A 19,408-nucleotide genomic window follows, 5' to 3' on the forward strand; every position below is an offset into this window, starting at 1 on the left:
TTTTTATGCAAAATCAATTAATTGTAGGTCAAATATTGTATAGTAGAAAATCACGTTTAGAACTATTTTTCCTCGGACTGTTTTGCATTTAAAGCGTGTTTTTGTGTCCACAGGTTACTTCCGGGCTGCTGATAAACACAAACATTGTTACAACAACACTAGTCACTCTGGAAAATGTCGCGTTCAGCTGGAACTTTGATCACTACACATAATTCTACATTTATTCCGCCACGGTTTATGCCAGGGTAATTACTTATTTTTTACAGAACTGTCTCATTATCAGATTATTTAGAGTTTCTATTCACAATTGATCACTTTCAGTTCAACATGTAAGAATGCACAAACCAACAGTTATGTTCTTGCAGAGAACATAAAAGGTTGAAAATTGACTTTTTATTTGTAAAACCTATGCTTGAAATTACAAAATAGGGACTTAACTGCCCCCTGAAACATTTTTATTTCTAAAATTTCAATAAAATTTAGAATAATCAACAAAATTCAGGATAACTCTTAAGCCTGATTGAAGTCTACTAAACTGTCTTACATTCTAATGATTCTATCTAAATAGACCAGGGTTGCAATTTACTGGTACAATATCATATTAGGATTTTTTTGTGTGCTTAAATTCTATTAAATTGAAAAAGTTGATCTAGTATTGGTCAAATTTCACCACAATTTTACACCCTCAAATTTTGGGGCAAAACCTCAAGCATAGTATTTGATATTTAGAAGGCTTATAAACCCTGCTGCCCTCTGTAATTCTTCCTGTATGGAGACTCATATGAAACTTTACAGGATTACTAATAAGTTCCTGAAACAACATTGTTTATGAAGGTACAAAAAAAAATAAAAATTGAGGCCATGTTATCAATATTACTCATATTTATAAGCTTTATTTGTCAAGTTTTATTTCTTTAGCTTCATAACTTTTGAAAATTATAACAGGTACAGAGGTCACTGTCCAACAACAAAGTATGACTATGGAGAAACATATGGCAATGCCACAAACAAATATTTCCAGGATTATAGACATGAGGTTTTAAATGCTTCACATGATCCATATGCAAGAGGTGGTGAATTTCCAACCTATTACACTCACAAACCTGAGTCAGTTATCAGTGCCAGAGGAAGGACAAGAGATAGATGGCTAGCGGCCCCAAAATATTCTCTCTCAAATGTTGATTTTGACAGGAAAGAGGAGCTTAAGTCATTTGATTCTGTAAGTTATAAAATAAATTGATTTAGATCAGTATAAAGATACATGTAAAAAGATTTTATTCACTTACCTTTATGTACATTTTGGCCATTAACTTTGATTTATAGGATTCCCATATGATAAATTTAGAAACAGCTTTATTTAACAGGGTGTGAATGTTTTGCCTTTCTAATTAAAGCATTTGACTCTTTGAAAACTATTTTATTTTATGTAAGGAAGATGATACATTGCTTATTACCATCAACATCTCATTTCAGCTTGGCCAGAAACACAGAGAACACTACTTTGACAAGAGCAATACTAAAAAAAGTGTAGATTATTTCATGATCCCTAGATCTGCTGAAGATCAAATTAAGAGTAAAGCACAGTTGTAAGTATGGGTGTACTGATTCAAGAAGGTGTCACAATTTTATAGCTTTACTTATTTTAGCTTTAGAAACCATTATCCCTTTTCCTTAACAATTTCTTGCTATGTTTGTTTGTGTATGTATATGTTTGCATGCTTTCTTTATTGTATCTTTGGATTGTGTTATTGACATTTTGCATGAATTTATATAAATCATTTGTGTGAGTTGTTAGTGAATCCATTTCCGATGTTTGTGTTATATTTATGATTTGATATTAATTCAGATTATATTTATGTTCTTCAATCGGCCGTGTGACACAATAAGAGCATAAAACTTTTTGTCTGGTTTTGAATACAATAATATGTATTGAAATAATTGAAGAATCAAAATTTAATAATTCATGATTAATTGTATTGTTTCATTGATATTATGATTGGCACTGCATGAAACATCAGCTCATACAATTTGATTGTTTGAACTAATGCTTTATACTGCTAGTTTCTTAACTTCTGTGACAAAGCATTTTAATCATGTTCTTAGTTAAATAATTCTTAAAATCAATTGATTTAATCACAGTAGTATGTAAATTTAAATGTTTTAAATTTATAGTAAAGTACAGTTCTCTGTAGATACTGAAGAACTTACCTCTGTCTCTCCTAATTAATCAATAGTAAAATCATTCTTATAGGATGCCAGTCTTTCTTTATGTTCTTTTTAACTTTAGAATATAGTTGGTAGTACAATGATGAAAGAAATCAAAGTGATAATCATCTGTGCTAGAAAATATCAAGTTTTAATAGTGCAATCACTTTTTATGCTATTAACCAATTTAGAAACTATATAAAAAATGTGTTGCTTTTAACAAATGTAGAAACTTGGACCATTCCTAATCTGTTGATAGAAAACATGAAATTTAAAATATTTCTTCAATTAATACATGTCACTTTCATGCTAAGAACTTGAAGAAGTACTAGTATATGTAAATATCTCACCAATAATCATATCTGCATGACACATCTGTTTATTCCTAATTTGCATGCCAGAATACTCCTCTATTAGTTGAATGTAATAGACTCTATAGCTTCACTTTTATAGCATGTCTTTTGCAATTGATAAAAAGTACACCCATACATTGAACCATATTTTTGTTGGTACAATTAATTTTTAATAATGATGATAATCATGATTTTAAATTATAATATATATAACATGTCTATAATACGTTGTATAATATGATGCAATATAAAGTTAAAATTTGGACTTCTGTTAAGTCAGAGACACTTTTATTAAGATTTAATATTTATGTTCATCTATTAATTGGTGCATTTGTAAACCTTTTGTAAAGATTAAAAAACACAACATATTTTAATACAAGAATATTTTGCTGTGTTATATGGCTTGTTTGAACTGCACATTTTTAAACTGTTGTTTTAACTCTCTGCTGTTTGCTGTGAGTCTTGTTGACACAATCTCCCAAACCCTGAGTGAAATACATTTGATACAACTTAAAGGTAAGACATTATATATCTAGCGTAATTTTATATATAGAAGAATAGAAAAAATACAAATTGTTCAGTGCATTAAAACAAAGATCTTTTTTTAATGTAAGGCAATTTTTATTATTCATATAGCATTTTTTTTGTCATGTAGTATTATATTGTTTAGGACTGCACTGATATTGGATGGTCATATTGTAATTTAAATGATAAGATTGCAATACACTCACATACAAAGGAATACTGAAAAATGAAACGCGTATTGAAATAAATAAATAAATAAATACCCAGAAAATGAACACTCTTTTGAGACCACCTTTAAATAAGGACCATGTATTGGAAACTTGCCACTAAAAATATATTATGTATATAACACTTGTGAAAGATCATCAATTCTGTCACAAACAACAATTTCCTGCTCCTCTTACTTGTAAAGAGGAGTTGCTGAAAGGTAAGGTAAGCAAAGAAAATATAAGAGTTTTAATGTACACCTGAGATGTTATCAATATATATTTTATCATCTTTGTTATATGATAATTACATGCATTAAAATTGTTTGTAGACCAGATTTTATATATGATTTATGTACATGTAGGGACATGTTTGGTCCATTTGCACCCTAGGTAACCAGGACTAAATTGAATAATTTAACTTTCATCAAGCAGCAAAACACACTAACATCAAGCATCAAGACACACTAATTATTGAACACGTTCTCACATTACACAGGTACCAACTTGTAACACATTGAAAATAAAGTGTAGCAAGAATAATTTTAAACAAATTGTTACATGAAGTGTTGTATTATAACTTACTAGCCTGCTGACTGTAAGAAAAGAGGAATACTTTTTGACAATCCGATTAGGGGACACAGGTGTTTGGAGGTCTAGGCTGCGAGTCACCATTGCATAATATCTAATTTTGCTTTCTTTTTCTGTAATAGGTACAATTGTAGACATCTTAAAAACATACAATTTAGTAAGATCAGACATATTATGTTATGTTACATATGTTGATAGGTTATTAAACTTGTGTTATCATATTTTGCAGCATGATATTGTCAACACGTCACACAGACGATATCAATTTACCATACCTGGAACATGAGGCCCGTAGATTACCCCTGATTAAGAGAACGTCGACAATGTCATCTCAACGTGACAGAGAAATGAGGGATGTTGTATTTGAGAAAAGATAAATCAATACAGAACCTTTAACAGCAGATTTTTAAACTATGAAAGAACTGTGATAATTGTTTTAACTTAGTATAGAGAAATTTTTATACACTTCTTTTTTTAGGATAATCATTTTTATTGTTTACACTTGGCTTTGTTTGTTTGTTAAAGTTTAAAGATTTACAATATTTTTATTTAAATTTAAAATATCTGTTTTTTGTTGGTTTATTTTGCTCAAACTTGTTAAAGGTTGAAATTTTTAAAAATGAACTGGACTTTCAATTAAAGTATTAATTTCATATTTTAAATACATTTTTTTGTTAATTACTTTTATATAATGTATTTATTTTGCAAATAATATATTTACAAAATTTAAGACAGATGTTATTTCACTCTTATTAAACTCATATCCTTACTGGTTACTGGACTACCTGTCAGAGTAAGACATAGTAAAAACAAAGAGTTGATTTTAATGAGATTGATGCTTCACTTTAAATAGGGTGACATGGTCACATATTACGTTATACTTCTATATTTTAAAACTGTCATCTTAAAGTATCTCATGTTTAATCATTTTCATGTAATTGTGAATCTTGTGTGCAACCATTATCTTTGTCTTCTTGTTTTATGTTACCACATTGCCTTCAGTTGCTTTGTATTGTAAAATGATTCAATCTAATATTGTAAAGAAGTCATAATTCTATTGTAGGTTAATAAGTCAGATTTGGGAATTTAAGCTTTTAACACTATGGTAATTACAAAATTTACACAAATATTCAAATATGATGTCCTTGAAATAAATACACCAGAATACTGTATAGACGTATATATAATTATAGCATTTAAGTGTAACACATTGTATATTGCACACTTAATACTTTATTTTATTTTAAGCAAGTTATCTGATCATATAAGATTAAATATTTATAACTTATTTTGAAATGATCTAATCTTACTGGCATAATAACTTACAGTAAAAGCCAATTTCATGAATATTAATAGCAAGTCAGTTGCTATAATGAATTATATCTTGTCAACTTTTCTTTACATTTGACATTGTTTGTATCATTCTTTAGACTTAAGTTTTATTTCTGTACTTATATCAAACTAAATAATAAGTTTTCAATCAATTGTTCTCTTGTTTTTAAAAAAAAGTAATCAATCAGTTCTGGACATCATTTTACAAAAGGTTTGAATGTCTTGTATTTTATAGATATACATGTATATATATTTATGATGTTAGTATATATATTTGTTATGTTGAACAATCATTCCCTAAATTATATTTTTATTTCATTTTCAATCATGTGTACTTATCAAAATGAAATTTAGAAATACATAATTTTAAAAGTGAATGATTTCTGTCATTTATTAATCAATATTAATGAGCCCTTTTCTCAATAATGAACTTATTTAGCAAGAATCTTATGTTTTAAAAACTGGTAATGGTAGTTTTTAGATCATCATACAGTCTAATTTTTTTATAAAATACAATTCAGGTTGTTATAGTCTGTATCCTCCATGTGGCTTATTCTAAGGTAAATACCGAAGCTATTCCATCAATAAGTTTCTTTAAGTGGTGAAACCATACAGCTTCAGAAGCTGTTTACTGATAGTGGAAGACAGCAACCATATAATTGCACTGGTTGTTTAAAAGATTGGGTGCCCCTAATTTCATTCAGATTCAAGCCACCACCAGGGTAGAACTACCACCACTGACAATATATGGCATGAAATAATCCATGACTGCTGAATTCATAAGTGAATTTGTGTCAAAATACCAAGGTTCGAGGTAGACTTTCATAATGTTTCATTGCCATAGCAATTACAATTTTGAGTTACATGTGACACAAGTCTAAAAATGCAAAGCTTTGCTTTATGAGGGGCATTACAAACTGCTGAATTAAAATTTTGGGATGTATAAGTTCACATGCTGATAACTACTTTTAGAAAGTTTCATGCCTATATCAGTTAAACAGTCCTGGTTACACAGGACATAAATAACTTTACATAAGAGCAAATCATTATATACCATATCATTTCTAAATGGGGATAACCAAACTCATTTTAAACAAGAGCCATGTTACCTGGTCCTGCTAAGTTAAGTTTTCAAGTAAATCTTAAAATGGAAAAAGAGTAGGCAATGGAGAGAATGTTAGCATAGCTAGTAACATATTTGATCTATTTATTTTGTTTGATTAATGTCGGTGTATGAAGTTTGAAGAAAATATAGTACTGTAGCAGTTATGTTTCAGTCAAAAGATTTCAAATGAATCTGATAAAAAGGAATTGATAAATCCCTACTCTGACCTTTTATTTGAATAACAATACATTTAACCACAAACATTAACATGTGCTCTTTTGTTAACAAAAATGTTGTGAAATTCTTATTATATCTGCTAATCTGATAATTAGAATTGGACTTGATAATTAGAATTGGACAGGTCAGGGATCAAATGAATAACTCTAATAAAAGCCAAAGTTACATATTGCATTTTCTCCCAATGTGCTCTGTCAGTGTATGAAGTTTGAAGAAAATCGCTCCAGTCCTTTTGAGTTATGCTCCGGACAATGTTTTTCAGGTAAATCTGATAAAAGGGAAAACTCTAAAAGAAGTCGAAGCAGTGTTATTGTACTTGCACACTGAACTTCCTATTAATGTGCTCTGTCAGTGTTTGAAGTTTTAAAAAAATCGCTGGAGTACTTTCATGATTTTTGGAGTTATGCTCCAGACAAAATTGGGACAGACACACAGACAGAGACCATTTCTTTTATCCCCTTTGGCCAGGGGATAAAATCAATAATCATGCGCATTTTGCGTCATAGAATTTTAGAATGATCTCATGCAAGAGGTATTTTATTTACTCAGATTATTCTACAATGCAATGAGACTTATGAGGAACATCTCCCCCCCCCCCCCAGTTTATTAAATTTGGGCAATGTTTGAGACCTCTAGGACCAATCTACCAGTGAAATACTCAGCAAGAATTTTTTAGGCTTTGAATAATTTAATAACTGTGAATTAGAATTTTGTTTTATTTAAATTGATATGATGACATGAATCTGGATGTAAGAAAGATTCTTTAACTGGACCTGAATATTGTAAAAATTTCAAGTAAACTGTAACCTTGAAAACTTTTTTTAAATTTTACCATGTTGTTTAGTTTTCAACTCCAGATCACCTATTTTCTGTCATTTGTTTAAGAAAGGAAAACTTCATGACTATCAATAAATTACATGTACCTATAAAATATGGCTTACGATTTCTTTTAGGAATCCATGATGGATTACAGGCGCTCTTTATACTTAATAGCACACCTTTGACGATATCTTTGCTGACCTATGTTTAAAACTTAAAAAGGTAGAAAAAGATAACAAATGCATTGTTTAAAGAACTTTGATAATAAACATTTATTGAAAGAATTTAACAGAAGTATAAAAACATGATTTAATGAGAAGAAATGAAACAGTAGAATTATAATGCATAGGTTTCCTGAAATGAGCTCTACAGAGTGTAATGCATAGTTTGTTATTTTATGAAGGTTTACCTGCAACCTTTCTACCATATATTCTCTAATAAACAACTTAGGGAGTTTAATATTGTCACAATAAAATATTGTTTACTGAATCTGAGTTATTTCTGCTGGATAATATACATGTATACTGGAAGCACCAGTTGTGTAAAAAATAGAGATAATTTCCTTGGATTTATAACTTGGTAACTTAAGTTTGATTTCTTTGTCAGACAGAGGATGGGTTGCTTATTAAAAAATATATTGGTATATGAAATGAAGATTTATGAACATTACTCTTAAGCATGATATTAAAATGACAGGATAAAAAAGATACAAGAATAAAAAGATACAAGTCTACTTAACAACGCGTCATACCTGATTACCATTTTAGTGTGGGACTACTTGTTAATAGGTTTATCATAAACCAAGTTGTCAGTCTACATAAAATACAAGAATGTCCTATATAAATAAATAATGAAGATATACAGAACAGTGACTGGAATAAAATATGCTTTAAAACTGGTGTACATGATGTAAGTCATTCCTGATTATAGAAAATTTATTCATACACAACAACCTTTATAGAATTTTCTTTTTAAATTGTTTCAAAATAAATTTATTTGAAGCATTTTCAATGAGAAAGCAAAAGCATTGGTACGTAAAAATTCACATTATGCTTAAAAATTCAATGTGTTGTCACAATTTTAAGAACACAGAAAAATTGCACAATTTTCATAATACAATACATTATACATTTTCTTATTAAAAAGCAATCCACTGAGGTTTTCAGGCATGACGGGACTGGAAATATTTTTTCGAGATTTGTATACCATTTAATGTAACTCTGGACTAATTACCAGTGTGCAAGATTCATTTACCCTGGTAGATCATTCACTCACTTGGTTTATCGAGAATAATCATTATTGTGCAAAGTAAGCTAAAACTGAAAAGCGTTAAAACGCTTTAAGCTCAAATTGGGCTATGAATTGCTAAAAACAATTGCAGTCTGTGTATATTTCTTAATAGTCTTTTGCACATTTTTACTCTAGTTAATTCATGCAAGTATTACAAATTTTATGCATTAAGGCTTTGTAACCTCAGTGGAGCACCTTATATACAGAAGAATATCCATAGAAGTAATGGGTAATAAATTTATAACAAATAAATCCATACCAAAAGAACATTACTGAATGAGAGGAACTAACATTGTAGTTATGCAAGAACAATTCTGACCCTAGAACAGCATAATAGAATACATATAATATCACAGTCTGGTTACAATATTTACACCTCTTTTACATACAAATCACAACCAGTCTTTTTAATACAATACATACATATCCTAGAATAATAATGCATGGTAAATAAGTTGAGTCTTTTATAAAAAATAAGTTTTTTTGTCCGCACAATTATTTATTCATAACCTTACAGTACTTTTATCTTGATAAACTTTTATGTCACACCGACACAGTATAGGTCATTTGGTGATGTTCCAGCTTTACTGGTGGAGGAAGACCTCATGTGCCCTTCCGTGCATTTTTTCAGGTACAAACATAAAGTTTTGACATCAATTCTTAAAATTGGATAAACTGATCCAAAGTTTATTATCAGAGAGAGAAAACACAGTAATTTAACTATGACTTGGATATTTTGCTAATTATCTACAATATTATGCATCTGAAAGGGACAAAACAGGAAGAAAACAAGATTTCCATTATCCATGATGTTAATGAGAGACTGATTGTCAGGTTGCCATGGTAACACATAAAAGGAATGTCTCCAGGAATTTGTTCATGTCCAGCAGTTCACATGGTTGTGATGTCCTACAATCTAATCCTGAATGAACTGAAAATGAAATAACAAAGTTGTACAACAATTTATACAAGAACCAAATCATCTTGCATACATTTTAACCACATTGCAAAATTGAAATGTTTTTTTTTTTAATTTGTTGCATTTTATTGTTATTGAACATGTATTAATCTAGTCTAATAGAATTTTTATAAGACAACATGAAAGATTCTAAATTTGAACAAAAAAAGAGCTGTCGGTAAGACAGCAACGCTTGACTATTCTTAGTGCTTGATAGTAAAAGAGCCTTGATAATGTAAAATTTTCTAAGTTTACAAAAGGGCAAAAGTCTTCTTTAAATCCATGTTACAGTTATAGGCCTTGGAGAGAGTCCTATTACGCACTCAAAGAAGAGTATAATATTTTAACTTGTTTCAAAACCAGATGTCAAAAGAATATGAAAATATCTGAGGTGGTATGCAAACTTGTACATAACTTCTTAGTCAAAAAAAGGGGCATAATTCTGTCAAAATGCTTGATACAGTTACCCCCTCCTGTCTACAGGTTGGGGTCATGATGGTGAACAAGTGTGCAAAGTTTCAAAGCCATTTGTCAATGGACTTTGAAAATATTTGAGGTATTACAAAAACTTTAACGTAAATTCTAATTTGAAAAAGGGGCATAATTCTGTCAAAATGTTTGATACAGTTACCTCCACCTGTCTATAGGTTGGAGTCATGATTGTGAACAAGTGTGCAAAGTTTCAAAGCCATATGTCAATGGACTGAAAATATTTGAGGTTTTACAAAAACTTTAACATAAGTGGTTACGCCAACGCCAACACCGACGCTCGGGTGACTACAATAGCTCTTCTTATTCTTATCGAATAGTCGAGCTAAAAATCAAGGGATTTGAACCAACAGTGGTGAGGTGCAAGTTATTTGAAATCAATGACTTAACCACTTGGCTGTGGACACTCCATGTATATCATATGATATTTGTCATCAAAAACTTGTAATTTTAAAATGTAAAAAGACCTACTTGACAAAGTCAGGTGCTTTCGATATGACATGCTCAAATTCAGCGAAGGAGAGAGAATCATCATCATCTAAATCAGCTTCCTCAAATATCTGTAAAAACAAAAAGACAAAAGTCCTATAAATACATGTACATATTAAACCTACTAACCATTTGTTGCAAAATACTCATTTAATTATTTTTGTCTTTGACATATTTTCCTACAGTTGACAGTATTAAGTTGACAATATGAACCATTTTTTATAGCAGTTACATAGACAGTCTCGAGTTTTCAGTACTTTAGAAAATCATGAAAGGGACTACTATCAAATACTTAATGTCAATCTAAATAATTGTTATTTGAAATTAGTATATACAAATCTTTCTTGCATATGAGACTGATCTTTTCCAAAGTTTTACTAATGCTGGAAAGTTCATATGGCATTGGACGCCAGATGAGTTGCGAGCTTTAAAATCACTTCATTTTAGCAACATTTTATTAATGAACTGCATTAAAACGACATCATTTTGGCGAATTTTAGAATGATATTGGATAATGTCATTTGTTATTATCAATGAAGTTGTAAATTCATACACTATTGTAAGAAAATAGTTACAGATGATATGACTTTTATTTCCATGAAAAAATATTTTATTGAGGTAAACTATTTGAAGTATGATAGAATATCGTAGAATAAGCAAGAAAAAATATCTGACATGTGTTTTTGGTTGGAATCAAAATATCTGTCCCTCAGTGGGATAGTACCCTAGGGATGGATATTCTGATCCAAACCATAAAACGTGACAGATTAATAGAATCTATCATTGGGTTAGATAGAGACTAGGGAAATCCCAACCCAAGAGTGATCGGGAACAAGCCTTGGGTTGGGATTTCCCTATCCTCTATCTAACCCAATGATTGATTATTTTTCTCACTCACCTGGACACACAAGAAATCAGTGAAACTACTTGCTACGCGCATTACAACATACCTAGTTTTGAAAAGCGGGGCGGGGCTTAGGTGCCTGACTTTCTATGATATTAAAAAGCATTATGTACGTCCGCAAAAAATTCTACTGACCAAGTTTATGTGTGAAAAATTCAATGAAAATAAATTCATATGAGATCCCTCATCAAAAAGCAAGGTTATCATGATAAAACACATCAATATTAAAGTCGGAAAGTGTCATAATATAAGTGTTTATAAGGAATTCAGTCCATACTTCAATGGTTGACAAAAAGCGTTTACCGTTTGCAAAGATTTTTCTACTTATTCGGTTATTTTGGCCGAATATTCAATTAAAATATATCAAAATGAGATTCGTCATCAAGAAGCATCGTTATCATAACAGAAAACATGGATGTTTTTCAGGCAAAGTGTCATAATATCCGATTTTACGAAGAATTTTTCGATATTTTAAAGTGTGCTATTTTTAGTAACAGATCAATATTGAAAAGGGCGGACCTAGGTAGAGTAGGACTCATTGCAGTGTGAAAGTTAATATCAATCTATTTTGATTCCGTGGACAATTTAATAGATTAGCTCACATATTTTTAATACATTTTGACCTTTTGATGTTTCACTTTTGTTAAAATAGGAGTGAATATGCGTAGGAATACGTTTTTAGAAGTGCTGCACGTTGAGTGTGAGATAAGCCCGGGCCATGTGAGATAAGATTTTCCAACACCACTATTTTTAGTAACATTTACGGATTTTTCTATCTGGTTAGTGAGAAATTATTATTCTTTCTGTTGTATCATAAGATACCCATCACTGATTATTCTACATTGCAGTAAGTAGATTAGAGAGAAACAGAATGAATCCATCAGGCGTATAAAACAATGATAACAGCACAGGGACATCTTTTATAAAATATTACATTGTCAATAAGTTGTTGCATGTCCTCGTTTTCTAATTTCTGGTCACCTGTCAGTCTGTCAACAACTTCTTTCAAATCTCGGCTAGATATCATATCATCTTCATCAAAATCTGAAAATCATACTGAATATAAATACAATGTAAATTTTACACTTATGCAAATTAAAAGAAGTTTTGACAATGAGTGTATGTTAAATTTCCAAATAACTTCAAATTATATCAGGAGTTCCTAGTATTCTAAAATGTAAAAAAAATATGTTTGATAAGATTTACAAATTACAAAGCTTTAGATGCTGGAATTCAATTGAAATTTGACTTGCACGTTTTGCATGTCATGTTTTTTCTTCACACTAAATGTAATTTTCCCAATACCTAATATATTTCAATTATATCAAGAATATTTCATTTCAACAAAAATTGTAAAGAATGTTCTTACAGATAATATTTAATGCCTCTGTTTGAAATGAAAACAGTTTTCTTGCTACATAAAATCATTTTACCCTTACAACAACAAACTTACCATATATTCTGAAGGCATATTCCACTTTAACACTTTTTGGTGCATTGTCACTGAATACTGACATCATATCAAGGAAATCTTCAAATGTCATATCACCATCTCTACTTGATGAAAATACTTGACAAATTCTGTCTTTGAAAGGGTTCACCTAAAATTTAAATGTACATGTATCTCAGTGCAATTAAGATGTAGGAGATAATGAATGATTACACTTTTGCATAAAAAACTCCCGCCCCGAGGTATTGGAAAGAAAAACATGATTAAGGTAGTTCTTGTGACCATCCCATGTTGTTGCCATTTTAAAATATCTTGGATCAGGAAGAAATGTAAAAAAGCCCTGTGTTTTTTTCAAAAAACCTGTCAAATAAAAGGGATTAAGTATTTTGTGGAAAGGGCCCATGCATAAGATATGTTTCTTTATGAAAAATACAGACAATCAACGCAGAATTATAACTTTATGCAAGAATAGTGCTAATGCACCTTTTTTCGTGCATTTACATGTACATCTGCAGACACTCTCTTGCCCTGTGGATTTAGGCCTTAAATACGTCCTCATGCTTCTGCAGATGTTGATGCACGAAAAAAGGAGCATTAACCCTCTTTCATATCCTGGCTACCAGAATAAAAACTGGATAATATGAATTTTTGCTTTACAAAAAATGTAAGTAATGTATGTATAGTGTATCTGTTCAGTTTTTGTTTATATTACAAATAATTATATATTTAATCAACTATTGAGACTTTTAAGCAATGGCCATACCGTCAAGAGGCCATACCGTCAATGTAGATACAAAAGGGACCTAGTATGTATGTGTCTGCATTTTATTTTATTTCAGCCCTGAGTAAACATTAGTTTCTAGAACTTTCCTTCTCTTATATCTTTTTCACTTTACAAGTATCTTAAAACAGTACCGGTAGTTCTTTTCTTATCATCTTCATCTAGATATGAACTACAATTATATTTTGATTTTATCATATTTATCTGGCAATATTTCAAATATTGTACCTTGAGTTCTGGAAGTTCTAGTATCTCATCACGTTTCAGTTTCGCATTTTTATCCTTGTCTACAGCAGAATTATTAAGCTGAGAAAACCTCTTGAACACACTGTAAATATATATGTGAAACAATTGTGTCTTTGTGTATTTTTTTTTAAATTAAAAACTATCAAACATGTGTTACACATGTGTAACATGCACTGTTTATCTAACATAATACTGTAATATAATTAATATGGCAAATGCTTCAAGTTTATTTCATTGCCTTCATGTCATACACCGAACAATGGCATATTTCTTTTTTATCTCAACCAAGAATATTGAAATAAAAGAGATTGCACATAAGAACAGGAAGTTAGTTGGAACTAACATAATAGATGAATAAAATTTTAAAGGCACATTATAACTCAGAAACAAATAGTTTTACATCTTTAGAAAGGGCAAACATGAATTTTATGTTTTAAAAGAATGTTAGATGCTTGTTACCCAAAGAGGGTCTTTGCACCCTTTTCCTTATGCAAATTAAAACTTTGCAATGTTTTATTTTGTAAACATTGGCATAATTTAGAATCCTTTATAAACACACTGGTTAACTGGTTACAAGTAAAACAGCTGTACACTAGGTAAATCTTTTATACTACAATCAATTGGAGCACCATATATCATAAAAAGTTATGTCTTTAAAAAACTTTTAAAGATTGACACATAAAAAAAAAATCTTTTGTTTATTTGGTTTAAAACTGACATTTATAGTCAGCAAGTCCTATCCACACCTCACTGATCTGCTTCATTCTGGTTAACCGGTGTGATAAACAGTGGTTCAAGTGAAGCACAACAGTTGGGTTACACTTATCAACGAAAGACCGTTAGGGCCATTATAACTACATGAATTCCCGATTTCAACTTCGTGAATTCACGAATTCAACTTCATGAATTCACGATTTCAACTTCGTGAATTCACGATTTCAACTTCGTGAATTCACGATTTCAAATTCATGACGTTGAAATCGTGAATTCGTGAAGTTTGAATTCGTGAAGCTGAAATCGTGAATTTGTAAAGTTGAATTCGTGTATTCACGAAGTTGAATTCGTGAATTCATGAAGTTGAAATCATGAATTCATGAAGTTGAAATCATTAATTCGTGAAGTTGAAATAAAGAATTCATGAAGTTGTAATCGGGAATTCATGAAGTCGAAATGTCCCCACCGGTCTTTCATACTTATCTCATGGAAACTGCAAATATTACTTCTATGTGTATTTAGTAACTGTTAACAAATATGTTGATGTTTTTTAGACCTCTTCTGTGTGGGTGAGTAGCTTTAATATGTCCTAGTACATTATTGGTTAATATTATGAAAAAACTTACTGTAGTATTTCTTTCTTTGTGAAGTAAGTCAGCTCCTGTAAAACAGTATAAATGTGAAACGGTTTATTAATAAAAGGACGGACATGTTAAATAAATAAATTCTTTAATATAAATTTGATAAATACATTCAGGTTAAAGTTTTGTAAGGACTAATACATTAAAAAAAAACACACAAAGACACAAAAGAAATAATTCAACCTTTTTCTTTTAAATTTTGATTCCAAAACTCTTGATATAATTTGACATTACTATTTCACAATCACATGAACAAATGCAACTGCAAATAATAACATGTTCATAATAGGAAGATAATAATCTGACAAAAACTATTTTGATGTTATTAAACATGTATAATATTTTCTGAATATTGTGTGTCCGATACAGTGTATCTGGGATTTACATAAATTTTTTCATTATCAGTTTCCATGGATATGACTTTGGCAGTCTTTGGAGGCCAGGGACCATCAAAGACCAAAGACAGTCAATTACTCATTTCAATTAGTAAGCCCTGAATTACAGCGGACAATGGGTAAATTTTGCAGTGACGAAAATGACAATATGCGTGGATTTTAGAGAAATTGTGTATTTTAGTTTTTTAAATGGGTTTTGATACGCATTTCTTCTTCTTCATCTTCCAATATACTGGCTACTTTCAACTAACTGAAGTTTACTGCCAGGTTAATGGGCAAGAGGGGAAAGAAAGAGTAAAAATGTGAGGAATATAAACAGTGCAGGTTAAACAAGAACTGTCGGAGAACAGTAACGCTCAACTATTTGAAAAGTTGTCACAAGGGTGTTTCATCATGTATGATAATGCTTACCTATATGAATACATAAAATTGTCCAACAAGGTACAAAGGCTTGTTATTAAGATGTTTTATCGAGTAAATCACTGCTTTATTATTATGAATGCATAAAATTGTCCCAGAAAAGGCACAAACCCTTCAGTAGTTATGGAGATACCAGCTTCCAAGCAAAACTTTTACATAGAATTTCTAAGCCAAAAAAGGGGCATAATTATGAAAAAAAAACGAATCAAGAGTTATGAGACTTGTGCAAATCATGTTAGATAATCACAGAGAACAAGTGTGTAGAGTTTCAATTCATTCCCTTCAGTAGTTATGGAGATACCAGCTTACACGCAAAAACTTAACCAAGAATTTCTAAGTAGAAAAAGGGGCATAATTATGCAAAAAAGCAAATCAGAGTTATGGGACTTATGCCAATCATGTTAGATAATCACAGAGAACAAGTGTGTGAAGTTTCAATCCATTCCCTTCAGTAGTTATGGAGATACCAGCTTCCAAGCAAAAACTTAACCAAGAATTTCTAAGTAGAAAAAGGGGTATAATTATGCAAAAAAGCAAAGCAGAGTTATGGGACTTATGCCAATCATGTTAGATAATCACAGAGAACAAGTGTGTGAAGTTTCAATCCATTCCCTTCAGTAGTTATGGAGATACCAGCTTACACGCAAAAAACTTAACCAAGAATTTCTAGTCAAAAGGGGCATCATTATGCAAAAAAGAAAATCAGAGTTATGGGACTTGTTCCAATCATGTTAGATAATCAAAGAGAACAAGTTTGTGAAGTTTCAATCCATTCCCTTCAGTAGCTATGGAGATACCAGCTTACAAGCAAAAACTTAACCAAGAATTTCTAAGTCGAAAAAGGGGCATAATTATGCAAAAAAGCAAATCAGAGTTATGTGACTTTGTGCCAATCATGTTAGATAATCACAAAGAACAAGTGCGTGAAGTTTCAATCCATTCCCTTAAGTAGTTATGGAGATACCAGCTTATATGCAAAAACTTAACCACTGGGACGGGGACAAATGGGTGACTGCATTTGCTCAATTATCAGGGCTGCCAACAGTAAATTGCAAAATCAGAGGAAAATACGCCGGGGGTCAAGGGGGCTGTGCAAGCCCCCTTTGCGGGTGCAGGGCAGAGCCCTGGTGGGGGCCGGGGGCATAGCCCCCGGAAGCTCCTGGATTCTGATGATTTGGTATGCCCTAAAATAAATTTCCTGGACTCTAAATTTGACTTCCTTGGTTGCCTTTAAAGCCATTCAGAGACACTTTAGTATCCGACATTTTGACGCATTTCGACAACAGACAAGAATGACAATGTAAACTGAAATTTGATTGGTTATTTTATAAAATAGAATGCCGGAAAAGACTCGATTTGACCAATGAGAAAAGCGCTTACAGACGTACCATAGACGGCTAGCGTAACAATAAAAGGAGCTCACGAAAACCACGGATTTCCGTGAATCTGCGGAAAATCGGCAGCCCTGATTATTCTGCGAATAGTCGAGCTAAAAACGGACAAGAGTGCGGTTTAGATAAAGAGTTGGGACAGATGAGTACATTTAAAATAAATCAAATGCCTATTTTGTAACATTAATTGCGTAAATATGTATCTTATTGGTTGCTCTGTATACTAAAACAAAACTATCAATTCCCTGACATCTATGATTCCTGAACATTAATAAAAATTTGGAAGTGGCTAGCCGTACGGGCCCGTACGGCTAGCCAAAAGTTCTAGCCGTACGTGAGTCACGTACGACTAGCCTGGACACACTGTATTGGCTAGCCGTACGGCACTTTCAAAATTATATGGAAGTCGAAAATGCATATGTTATTTTGTGACTTTAAACAACGACTTTAATCAAATCTCCGCATTTGTTCTAGTGTGTTCACTTTAATAAAGATGCTCCGCAATTTTGCACAAAAAATGAATACGAGTAAGCGTTGTATAATTTATCTTAATAAAATTAAGTGTCAAAGTTGCAAGTTATAACGTCCCTTATTTTCATGCTTATGATTTGTATGAAAGATGAATTGTTAAATCTGTTAATTAAGCACATGGATCGAATAAATAATGATCGGAGGGGAATAAATAAATAAATAAAAAGAATATTAAAAAATGTTAAAAGGAAAAATAATTTTATAATGCAAACTTTTCTTAATGATGGACGATGGACAAACTTCTATACCGTCGTTAATTGGCGCAATTATCAGAGCCCAACAACAATTGTTTTCGGTGTTTTTTTTCAATTTAAAAATTAAACTTAATGAAACAAAAATGGATTATTATCAAAATTTTGTAAACTATTTCAATTGATGTTATTCAACTGCAACCAAACGCTATTTTCTCGACGTCTTGAGATGACAAAGTAAATTCTTAACTGTAGCCAACACGTCGATTAATCTCTAAAAAGTAAACATTCTTGACTAAAATACTCGCTTAAAGTCATAATTAACATATGCACTTTCGTCTTCCATATATTTTTGAAAAGTGCCGTACGGCTAGCCAGTACAGTGTGTCCAGGCTAGTCGTACGTGACTCACGTACGGCTAGAACTTTTGGCTAGCCGTACGGGCCCGTACGGCTAGCCACTTCCTAAAAATTTTATTATGAAGAGACCTATCATTAATTTGTGGCATATTTCCAGAGGTCTACAGCATTTCGGCATATCTGCAACCTTAATATCATAACAAAAATATAATAATACTGAAAGGACATTAACTAGGCCGAAATGATTCCAGAACAAATAAATCGTGACAAAAAGTATTGACGTCAAATCATCAGATCAAATCGGAAATTAGGTCATTCTAAATTAAAACATTTTGAAGGAACATTATACTGAATCTATTAAAAATTGAGAAATATGACAAAAAATAGGTTGCCTACTTGATAATCGTTGAGCTCTTGTTCAGTGAAAACGCTCTGAGAACTCCCCATTTTAATGAAAAATATTTGTTGTTTACACTTTGTTTCCGGACTACAGCTTAACGATAAAGACAGAACTAATCCGAAAAACATTAATAGCGCAATGTCTTTTTTCTGCGGAAAATTTAATACCCGAAAAAAGGCTTTTCCTGAAATATTCACTGGCAATTTCGCTACTTTCTTAAATACCTTCTTTTTTTTTTTTTTAAATATTTGGCACGTGCACGGCTTTAAAGTGACAATGCCCACATCAATATAAATGTATGTGGCCTCCCAGTAGTGTCACTTTCCGATCCGCTTACAGATTTTTCGACAATAAGTGACAGTGAAATTAGTGAAATTATTAAAATT

General features: G+C 31.2%; 2 protein-coding genes across 2 annotated transcripts; one reads left to right on the forward strand and one right to left on the reverse strand.

The window, feature by feature from the left end:
* Nucleotides 1-88: 88 nt before the first annotated feature.
* LOC132729716 (ciliary microtubule inner protein 2C-like) lies at nt 89-5,589 on the forward strand. Its single transcript, XM_060715537.1, has 4 exons — nt 89-245; nt 946-1,219; nt 1,474-1,586; nt 4,110-5,589. The coding sequence occupies exons 1-4, from the start codon at nt 175-177 to the stop codon at nt 4,255-4,257; spliced, it is 606 nt and encodes a 201-aa protein (XP_060571520.1). The 5' UTR covers nt 89-174; the 3' UTR covers nt 4,258-5,589.
* Nucleotides 5,590-7,617: 2,028 nt separating this feature from the next.
* LOC132729717 (calcium and integrin-binding protein 1-like) lies at nt 7,618-19,159 on the reverse strand. Its single transcript, XM_060715538.1, has 7 exons — nt 19,019-19,159; nt 15,321-15,355; nt 13,963-14,062; nt 12,957-13,104; nt 12,438-12,547; nt 10,582-10,670; nt 7,618-9,594 (listed from the first exon to the last, which is right to left on the reverse strand). Exons 1-7 carry the CDS (start codon nt 19,148-19,150, stop codon nt 9,573-9,575), a joined length of 636 nt encoding a protein of 211 aa, XP_060571521.1. The 5' UTR covers nt 19,151-19,159; the 3' UTR covers nt 7,618-9,572.
* Between the last annotated feature and the right edge of the window lie 249 nt (nt 19,160-19,408).

Source organism: Ruditapes philippinarum, unplaced genomic scaffold (assembly GCF_026571515.1).
Source record: "Ruditapes philippinarum isolate M1 unplaced genomic scaffold, ASM2657151v2 ctg2607_1_1_1_1, whole genome shotgun sequence".
NCBI classification, from domain to species: domain Eukaryota; kingdom Metazoa; phylum Mollusca; class Bivalvia; order Venerida; family Veneridae; genus Ruditapes; species Ruditapes philippinarum.

Bases quoted from the DNA above. Each gene is read 5' to 3' on its own strand.
- LOC132729716 (XM_060715537.1), top strand. From the start codon at position 175: ATGTCGCGTTCAGCTGGAACTTTGATCACTACACATAATTCTACATTT. The intron at 246-945 runs GTAATTACTTAT...AAATTATAACAG, and splicing joins CCGCCACGGTTTATGCCAGG to GTACAGAGGTCACTGTCCAA. The intron at 1,587-4,109 runs GTAAGTATGGGT...CATATTTTGCAG, and splicing joins ATTAAGAGTAAAGCACAGTT to CATGATATTGTCAACACGTC.
- LOC132729717 (XM_060715538.1), bottom strand. From the start codon at position 19,150: ATGTTTTTCGGATTAGTTCTGTCTTTATCGTTAAGCTGTAGTCCGGAA. The intron at 14,063-15,320 runs GTAAGTTTTTTC...ATATATTTACAG, and splicing joins ACAAAGAAAGAAATACTACA to TGTGTTCAAGAGGTTTTCTC. The intron at 10,671-12,437 runs GTAATATTTTAT...TTGTTTTTACAG, and splicing joins TGCAACAACTTATTGACAAT to ATATTTGAGGAAGCTGATTT.